We start from the raw sequence: 9,906 nt of genomic DNA, 5'->3' as shown, positions 1-9,906 counted from the left end.
TTCTATCTTCATTTTCTTCTTCTTTGGGTGGAATGCTCTTCCCTCTACACATTAAAAAGAACTACCATGTTCTTCTCATATGTCCCTGCTGGCCCCACATCTGCAGCATGGGATGCTCCTAATTAGGAACCTGCTCTGATCAGACATCTGCTGTGTTCCCTTGGCATTTCCACTGGTCTGTGACGTTTCTCTCCTGTCAAGGCTGAGCATGCACAAGCTATTGCTATCAGGTGACCTGAACTGAATCTCCTGCCTCCTTTCTCAGAAAGAATCTGCAGCCAAAGGACAAGAGCAGGACTCCTGGAACTCACTCACTCTTGCTTCCTCAGTCCTCACCCATCTGTCCATTACTCCACTTCCAACATTGTTCCCAGTACCTGTCATTGTGAAGGATTCCCCTCAGAAAACATACAGAAGGAAGCAGCTGAGCATTATCAGCAGGACAGAGGGGTTGTATGTGCATGCCATGGATGGAGGTTGGCCCACATCTGCAGCAGTGGTTGACAAGGCTAAAATGAAAACACAAGTTGAGTTTTTGACTAGGACTTAAATCTTAGCAAATCTCACCTCAACTTCTGGGTCCTTAGGAATTTCTTAACACACAGGGTTACAACCATTTTGTTGTGTAACAGAAATTTGTGTGGGTCCTGAGTTGGAAGGGACAGGGAATGTCCCTGACCTCAACAGGCTCGTGTAGCTATGGTAAGGGAGCAGGGTCATGATGGGACCTCATCTCTCCTGCTGACAGAAGAGGAGCTGACCTGTGAGGGACATGAAGGGTGAGAAGAAGGCAACAGCAATTCTAGACTGTGGAGAAGGCAGGAAGTAGAAGGATGCTCAATCTGTGGAAAGACACAAGGACAGTGACCAGCGGGAACACAGTAAGTGAGACAGGAGAGGACGAGGAGGAAAATGAGGGATGGAAAGAGTGACTTAACCCAAAGAAAGACACATGAAGAATAGAACACACACAGATATATGCACACAGAGATACATATATGGACACACATGGTCATGGACACGTGAACACACACACACACACATATGGACATGGACACGGGCACACTCCACATCTGCAGAAAGCTTTGTCCCCCTTTTGCTAGTTACCTGTGGGCTCCAGGTTTTCCTTACAGTGCAAATTATACTCCTTAAACTTGTTCTTGAATTCACCCTGTGATGTCCTGTTTAAGAAGTCATTTAGATTTTTGATTTTCTCCAATATCTCTTCTGTCCAGGTGGTTCCAGAATAGATGTGAAGCCATCTCTTGATGTCACCATGAAATATTTTGCTTCCATTGAGGCATACCTTCCATGATCCCATGAATCGTTCATCTGTATACCAGCCACACATAATGGACTGCAGAGTGAGGGGCTCTGTGCCCATTGGAAAGAGATCAGTCTCTGGCATTGATTAATTCATTCTGCTTGCCCATCTTCCCTTCCTATCCCCTGACCTGGTTTTACCCTCCACATTTTGCCCTTGCTGTTGGACCTCTTAGGTGGGACTAAACAATGAAGGTCCCTAACCTGTTACAAATTTTGCTCTTTCCTTCAGTGGACATCTGATATGTTTTTTACTCATTTTGTAGCAGTGAGGATGGAACCTAGGGTCTCGTGCATGCTAGGCAAGAACTCTACCACTGAGCTACATCCCCAGCTACATCTATGGAGTCATTTGAAACTTACCTCTGATTGTGTTATTCTCCCCCCGCATTTGAAGTAGCACATCTTGGAAGTGATAAACTTGACCTTGTAGACTGTGAAACTGTTTGTCACAGATCTCTGTGGCATTGAGTCTGTTCTCAAAATCCCTAGTGATATGACATTTGTTATTTCTGTTGAGAATAAAAGGCACTGTTTTCACTTCACCTTGGACTTCATAGTTCCACAGTCCAGATGTGAGATTGTCATTGAATGTGTTGTTAACGTCGAAACTGCAGCACAGAGTAGGAGACTCTGAGGAAGAAACATGCAGTGGGGTTAGGGCTGGGGAACGAAAGACTCAGAGATTTTCTCTACCTGTAGCCCCCTCAGGAAAAGTGATTTAAGGAGGTGGGGCAGGGGATAATCCCTGACCCATCTTCACTGTGCTAAGTAAATTATGCTTATTCTCTCCTGCTCTCCATCAGAACAATCCACCTCTGTTATAATATGATATTCTTAGCCCTGGGCACTGTCTGTCATGGCAGGAAAAGTTCAGGATGTCTTTTCTAGATCTATTCACTCTGGAGAGTCTCCAAAAGCTACCCTTGTATACTGTGTGGAGACAGGATGGTGTGTGAAGATGCTGGGTCATAGTGAAGCAGGGAAAGGGTGTGTCTGAAGTTGCTTGGAGACAGCTTTTCTGATGTGTACTCTCACATCATAGAATTGGACATCTATAATGAGTTTTAACTGTCAGTGTTACATACCTATAGTCTCCTAAGAAATGAGTTTCTAATTGTGAGACTGTTTTGATGGTAAATGATGTATGAATGCCCATCTTTATGTGGATATTATCATTCTCTGGTCAAGAGGTCTCTGGATGAATAGGATATCTAGCTCTTTTGAGTTAGTGATCCAGACTGCAACTGCCATCCTTTTCTGGTCCCTGCTATACCTCTCAAGCTGGGAAGCAAGTTCCTCGGCCATAGGTAATTCTGTGTAGAATAGCAAGTAAGTCTGCCTCTGAGATCATGTCCTGACTTCCCTCCATGGCACACTATAACTTTGATGTAGAAGTCTAATAAGTCAGTTTTTCCTTTAGGTTCCTTTTGTGTAGAGTGTCTTATCACAGCAACAGAAGGAAACTAGAACAACCCAGTGCCAGATCTCCTGGACCTAATGTAGCATTCCAGGGATGGCTTCCTAGAATTGATCAGAAGATGGACCTCAGTACCAGAACAGTACCAGTACCAGAGAAAACCTAGGATGGTTAAGTCTGGTAGTGAAAGAGTAGTTATCACAAATGTCAGAGACATTCATGTTCTCAGATGGACTTAACAGCAAACATTTCCAGACAAGTTTTAAGAGTCCATGCTGCTCTGAGGGATGATGGAGACCCTTGCTGAGAAGTGTAGTAAGCATCACCAGAGAGAAGGGCCCCAGCATGTAGTGAAGCTCAGGGAAGATGCTGATTACTGAAGGCTGGGCAGGGTTGTAGGAATCTGTGTCTGTAACTTGGAATCCCAGTAGTGGGGTACAGAAAATTCCATCACAAGCAGTGATCAGGAGAGAGTAACATCAAGGACAGTGGTCCACTGATGTGTAAAGGGTACAGAGCCTGATGCCTGACTGCTTAAGGGGGCCTTGGGTAACAGAACATAAAGATGTTAAATACAGATGGATGGTTAGCCTACTCAGATGGGGCTGGATTTACAATATTAAAGACAAAATAGATAGTAAAGACTCTTATAGCTCCTGTCCTATGACAACCCCAGGTTCCTGTGCCCATGGTGTGAAACTGAAGCATTGGAGTTTGAAAGGTGGAGCTTCAGTTAAGGGCACTTGTTTTTCTTGCAGAGAATCCAGGTTTGATTCTCAGCAACTGTTGGGCCATGTTGAACCCGGGGACCTGTGGGAGATCATAAGTCTGGCTTGAATTTGAGATCTGTCTGAGTCAATCCCATATTGGGGTGACTCAGCAAGACCTGTTTGACCCTGCCTCTGAGCCACCACTGCTGATGTGAGGCTTTGCCATTGGCCCTGTCAGTCACCCCTTACCCTCCATCCCCCTTCCCTGCCTCTTATGTCATCCCACACCACCAAAATTCCCCCACCCTAAATCCTGAACTTAAATAAACAAGGGGCTGACACTATAAAGTTGAGTTCCATCTTCTACAAGACTCTGGGCCGGGTGTGTTTCTTATGGGCCATTCACATGCTCTATCCTGCTCAGCCCTGGACAGACCCAGTTGGCCTTGGTTCTCAGCTCTATCCTGGACCTGCCAGCAAAGAGCCTATAAACAACAATACATGGTGGCTCACCACTGCCTGCAACTTTAGTTCCAGGAGATCTGATGTCCTATTTTGGCCTGCAAGGGCATCAGGCACATGCAAGCTGCACATATATACATGTATATGTACATACATTCAAAACACAAATGTGCATAAACATAAAAAACCCTTGTAACTGAACTACCTCAACGACAGACCCTGACTGATGGATGTCCTAGGAGGGCAGACCAGGTCCCAACCAGGAGACACCACTCATCCCCACAGCGAGTGAATTCTTTCTCTCTGCACAGCTTCATTACTGCTCTGTAACTTGGGTATGAAGCCCTAGACAACAATGTTCATTTCTAGTGTGTTGTTTTGAATGAGCCTCTCCTCTATAGAGTAAGATGTTTGCTTCAATTTGTAGAAGCTGTTCACTTAGGTTTAGGAGGTGTGGCCTTGCTGATGGAAGTATGTCACTGGGGGTGTGGCTTTGAAAGACATTCCCATTCATTTCTGGACCTTGTCTGAGGTTTAATATGTTGGCTCCCATCTGGGTGTCATATCATCTGGCTTTAATCCCAGCACTTGACAGGTTGAGTCACATGGTTCTTTATGGGTTTGAGGCAGACTGGTCTACATAGTTCTAGGTCAGCCAGAACTACACACTGAGACTTTGTCTCCAAACCAAACCCAACCAAAAACATGTGGAGCCTCAACTTGCTGCTGGAGCCACCATGTCTTCCTGCTGCCATACTCCCCTGCTGTGAGGTGATATTATCCTTGTGTACGATAACCTCTCCAAACTCTTCCTTTTGTATGTTACCATGGTCCTGTGTCTTATCCCTGCAGAAGAACATAACTAATACCATTATCATATAAGTACTGGAGTTTTTACAGGTCAGGAAATCTATGTTATACCTGTTACACTCTGTGCTTGGTGGTCAAAAGCAGCCAGAGAAAACCCGTCTTTGAAGAGCAAGAGTACATCTGCCTAACAGAACCTATGACTTAGGCAATCTGTCAGCCTGAGGTTCCAATGCAAGAAAATGTCCCTGGGTAGAGTTCATGCCAGTTCCTAATTGCTTAGGCAGAAGACACCCTGACACTCCTGCAGCAGAGAAAATGCACTCCCTTACAAAATGGCTCCTGGCATGGTACTGGGCTCTGAGAGAGAGCAGTCTCTGGTTGTAGTCTATCAGGAAAGGCATCATGAGCTGAGCTCTTTCTCATTTGAGTGTTAGGTGGACAGGTCACAGTCAGACAAGATATACCAGAAATGTGACATTGCTGCACGAACATAAGAAGTCACTTGTGTGTTAAGATCTCCCTGGGAGGGAGAGACAAGTACATTTGTCTGATGGAACATCTCCTGTTCTCTAGAAGGCTATAAATCTTATCTTGAGGAAATGACCGAGTCAAGTCAGCTGCCAACTCTCCCTCAGCAAGCATCCCAGGATTCAAGGAGAGTCTTCTGTGTTCCATGGGAGCCTAGGAATCCATTGGGTAGAATGGATAGATGAAGAGACCTTCAACCCAGGACTTTCTCCTGCCAATTCTAGTTGACCTAGAAGCCAAAGGCAACATAGAACCCACTGCTGCCTTGGAAAGATGCAGTTTTCACAGTACTCTTGGAGACGCTCTGGGGAGGGGGTGGTAAATGGGATGGGCACCATTACTGGTCCATGGAAAGTACCCTGATCTGGGTTAGAAGAAAAATCTGCTGCTCAGTCATAAGCTTGTTGTCTTCTGCTGCTCTCACACGAAATGCAGAACTGGGTAGTTGATGCAGAGAGATATACAGCAAAGCTTGCCTGATTGCAACCAAGATTTAGTGTCTTCCATTTTTCACAAAAAAGAACTGTCCCCTGTCTAATGACCAGCATTACCCAGGAGGTGGATGTCCCAGGAGGCCTGGGACCAAGGGCAGAAACCTCCATAGGTCCCTCCCAGGACCATTGCTAGGGTCCTCCTCAGAAGATATAATGTTCCAGCTTCTTAATGGCATTCTGGGAAAGCAGAAGTGGGGAAGGCCAGATGGGCAGGGAAGGGAGCTGAGCAGGCTGGTGGCTGATGAGCCACGTGTGCACTGAAGCTGAGCCTGGTGTCATACACCTGTAATTCCAGCAGCTGGTAGACCAAAGGAGAGAAGGGATTCTTTCAGATTCTAGTGTGGGGATAGTGTGAAGCCTTGAAACAAAATAAAAAGAGAACAAAAGAAGTGGGGAGGCGTCCTTGTCCCTGGAAGCATCTGTTGTGATCTCCTGGACAAATACCATGGGAAAGTGGGAAGAAAGGTCAAGGACAAAGAGCTTCCTGAATGGTGGAGGGCTCGTGAGGAATCCCTTGGGAAGGCAGTCTCTAGCACAGCCTGCCTTAGGTCCAGGACAGCTGTCTGAGACTGTCTCCTGGTCTTGTACTGCTCCCAGCATACCCAATCCTGATCACTGGGTTTTAGGCTTCCTACAGATCCAGATGGTGCTGGGGGCATCACCAGGTACGCCCTTTCTGCCCCCTGGACTCTTCATTCCTGCCCCTCCCTCACACTGTAACTTTCCCCTTATCTCTTCAATCCACTGAAGCCTGGGTCACGGAAAGCCAGGGTTCCCAGTTGCTGTGGTGCTGGACTGAAGAGTGAGAAGCCCTGGAATTTCTGTTACCCCAGACCTGGGAACTGACTTAAGACAGTTTCCTGTTCCTAGCAGCAACCCTGCTCCATGTAGGCCATGGGAACTCACGAGCCAGCAGCTTGGTGTATCCACAGCTCAGTAGAATTAACAGCTTCTGAATCATAGAATGATTGCACTTGTTGTCTGCTGCCTTGGCCATGGTTCCTTCTGTCAGAAGATGTGACTGTGGCTGCAGGGAGAATGGGGAAGTTAGCATGTCCCTGCTGTAGCCCCAGTGCAGACTAAAGCAAGAGTTCCAGGCACCTGGCTGTGAATTCAGGCCTTCTGTACTCTGACCCTGCATCTCCCTAATCCACTTTTCCTTCAGTTTCTTCTGGGATCCTCCACCTCCCTCCTGGACCCAGGCCCCTCTCACACTGGGTCATACGGAGATAACAACTGTGAGCATAGTCCTGAGGATCACTATGTTCAGGGCTCTCAAGCCCCAAATGAAGTCCCTTCTTCTTCTCACTCACCAACAGCTGCGCCCTCAGGGACTCTTGGCAACAGTGTCAGGAAAGGCGAAGAAAGAATAAAGTTGGTGTCTTGAGCTGGGGCTTCTAAAATCCCCAATCTGACTAGAGTTTGAATAATTTATGTGGGGCCACTCCCACAGCCTTGAGTACCTGGAGGCCTTCCTGTGGTCACCAAACCTTTGCTGTAGCCACTCCCCCTGATTCTTCTTGAGCTTCATATACACCCCTAGTCTTGCTCTAGACCATCCCTCTAGGATCCCCTGAGACCCCCAGGCTGCTATTCCTCACTTCCTTCTGCACTTCCTTGCCTCTGGCTCATTTCTCCTCCATCATTTGCCCCTTCCCTGTCACCCCGTCAAGTCTTTTGTACCCTCAAATATTTGTTGTCCCACTGCCTCCTCATCCCCAACTCTCCTTAGTCCCATCTCCATCAACTTTACCTTCTCCCCTCCCCTTCTCCCTTACCTCCTCCCTCCCCCAAACTCCCCAACCCCACTGCATCCCCAACCACCCCCCACCCTCTCCCCAGACAATTCCTGTCCTGTGGGGAAGGAAGGCTGGTGCTTTTCTGTTTAGCTCTGTGACAGGGGAATCTAAAACCTTGTGGAAAGCTCTGCAATCGCAGTTTTCTTCCATTAAGAAGCAGCTCTGGGGCCCGAAGAGATGCTCAGAGGTTAAGAGTACACACACTGCCCTTTTGGCACCCAGGTTGGATTTCCTGCACTCACAGAACAGCTCACAACCTTCTGTGACTGCTGCTCCAGGGGATTCCAGGCAGGTTTCGGACCTCTGCACACACTGTATGCACATGGTGTAGAAACAGAGAGAAAACACTCATGCAGCTCACTGGCCTGGGCTGCCCGTGCTTCCAGGAGAGGCAGCTTGCTTCATGAAGGGGGCCCTGGTGAGCGCGGTAGCTGCCTTGAGCGCTGCAATGCAGGAGACGTTTTTCTGAGTCATGGCCAACCTCTTCTATCAGCTGCTGTATGAGGAGTAGAACCTGTTTGACATCCCCCCCCCCCGCCCCCCGCGAGGCTGAGCACCAGTGCCAGCAGCAGCTGCAGGGCAAGCATCCCAGTGAAGTGGAAGAGGCCAGCCGGGCTGGGAACAATGGCGGCTGTCACTAGGTTGTGACCTCAGGACACAGGCCCATTGAAGGTGAACATAGGAAGTCTCAGAAGGAGCACAAGAGCCTCGCAGGGTCCAGTGAGCAGTAGGCAGACAGCCTTGGGGGCCTGCAGTTGCCAGGCCAGAAACAGACTCTTAGAAGAGGGGAGCAGCAAAGATGGAGTGACTACAGGGAGACAGACTTGGTGCTTGATAGAGCAGAGTGAAGGTCCTACAGGGAATACTGGACCTATGACACGGAGAGACAGGCTGATTTGACAGCGGGGAAGTATTACTGATGACAAACCAGATGATAGGTTTGATCCGGACAGACCACTGAGAGGACAGGGTGGCCCCAGCAGAGACCTGAGGAACAGAGGTCTAGGTGGTCCTGGGAACAGAGCTTTTGAATCCTTTGACCAAAAAGAGAAACGAGATTTTGAAAGATACGGTAGCAATGATAAAGCAAACAGAATGGAGGACAGTGTGGGTGGCTGTGGCATTCCCCACTGGGCATCAGGTAAAGACACTAGTGATAGCTACCTACACCCATGGAAGAGACCTGGCCGATGGAGGAGTACCAGGGTACCCTGGATGCGGAGTTTGCAGCCAAAATTCCTAAGCTGGAGGTAGAAGAGGTAAATCAAGTCCAAGAGATGACCTTAGAGGAGTGGAAAAGCCTTCAAGAACAAACCAGACCAAAGCATGAGTTCAATGTGCGGAAGCCGGAAACCACAGTTCCTTCCAAGGCAGTGTGATTCACAAATCAGATACAGAGGTGATACAGACCATGAGGATGGGTGTCCTGTCTTCCAGAAAGCTGCCGTTGATATCACAGCTGACTTCCCTCGCCCTGCACAGGGAGCCAGAGGCAGCGCTCAGGGAGACCTAGGGAGAATCAGAAGAACTGAGAACTATGACCCCTGAGCAGAAGTGTGACCCAAGATCTTGCTCCCAACCCGAGTACCCTGAGGACTTCCCTGCCCGGGCCTAGCAGCCACTCCCCTGCAGCAGAGCAGCACTATGAAGAGACTTTTCTTGCAGCAGAAGAGTCAAGAAGAGTCAGACTCTAAGAACAACAGACTCTGCTTTGCCCATGGCATGTGAGATTGTTGCACTGTTTGGCTCCGTGGGATGTGGAGTTCCCATGAGGTCAGGCCCTTTCCCAGATGGAGACTTTTGTAAGGAATAAAAGGAATGTTAAAAATGTGTACATGGATTCTAACATTTCCATCACAGAAGTACAGAGTAAAGTAAATTAGAAAATAGAACTGCTGAGCATGGTGGCACATGCCTTTAAACCTAGCACTTGGGAGGCAGCGGCAGGCAGATCCTGAGTTCAAGGCCAGCCTGGTCTACAGAGTGAGTCTTGAAAAACAAGACTAGAACAGTCCTTTAGTGTTCACGGGCATGTGGAGACATGGAGACCTGCTCACATAGAGCAGTCCTACCATAATTTTCATACTGTTCACCAGTTACTGCTCAGTTCTGAGAAAATTCCTGAGTTGTGGTTTAGACATTTGGCACCAGGGACAACCACACTGAAGCAGAGGAAGTACTGGTTTTCAGTGGTGATTAAAACTACCTGGTGCTCTGTGTGGCACACATCCTCACTTAGTATGTGTGTGCAGACTTAGCGTTCAGGTGGTTGTTGAATATAATTATGTCATTTAACTCACTAATCAAATGAAAATGCTTCCTGGTAAAAGTGTATTTTTTATCTCCCTCAACACTAGTGT

At 47.8% G+C, this 9,906-nt stretch overlaps 1 protein-coding gene and 1 pseudogene across 1 annotated transcript; one reads left to right on the top strand and one right to left on the bottom strand.

Moving 5' to 3' along the window:
• Positions 1 to 399: 399 nt before the first annotated feature.
• LOC115030341 (UL16-binding protein 1-like) lies at positions 400 to 6,744 on the bottom strand. Its single transcript, XM_029473892.1, has 4 exons — positions 6,654 to 6,744; positions 1,687 to 1,956; positions 1,108 to 1,374; positions 400 to 509 (listed from the first exon to the last, which is right to left on the bottom strand). Exons 1-4 carry the CDS (start codon positions 6,742 to 6,744, stop codon positions 400 to 402), a joined length of 738 nt encoding a protein of 245 aa, XP_029329752.1.
• Positions 6,745 to 7,949: 1,205 nt separating this feature from the next.
• Positions 7,950 to 9,161, top strand: LOC110288800 (intracellular hyaluronan-binding protein 4 pseudogene; annotated as a pseudogene).
• The last annotated feature ends 745 nt before the right edge of the window (positions 9,162 to 9,906 follow it).

The sequence above is a fragment of the Mus caroli genome, unplaced genomic scaffold (genome assembly GCF_978045245.1).
Source record: "Mus caroli unplaced genomic scaffold, Mus_caroli_1 scaffold_9, whole genome shotgun sequence".
In the NCBI taxonomy this organism is placed as follows: Eukaryota; Metazoa; Chordata; class Mammalia; order Rodentia; family Muridae; genus Mus; species Mus caroli.
Note: the sequence above shows the minus strand (reverse complement) of the source record. Positions and strands in the feature narration are given on the sequence as shown.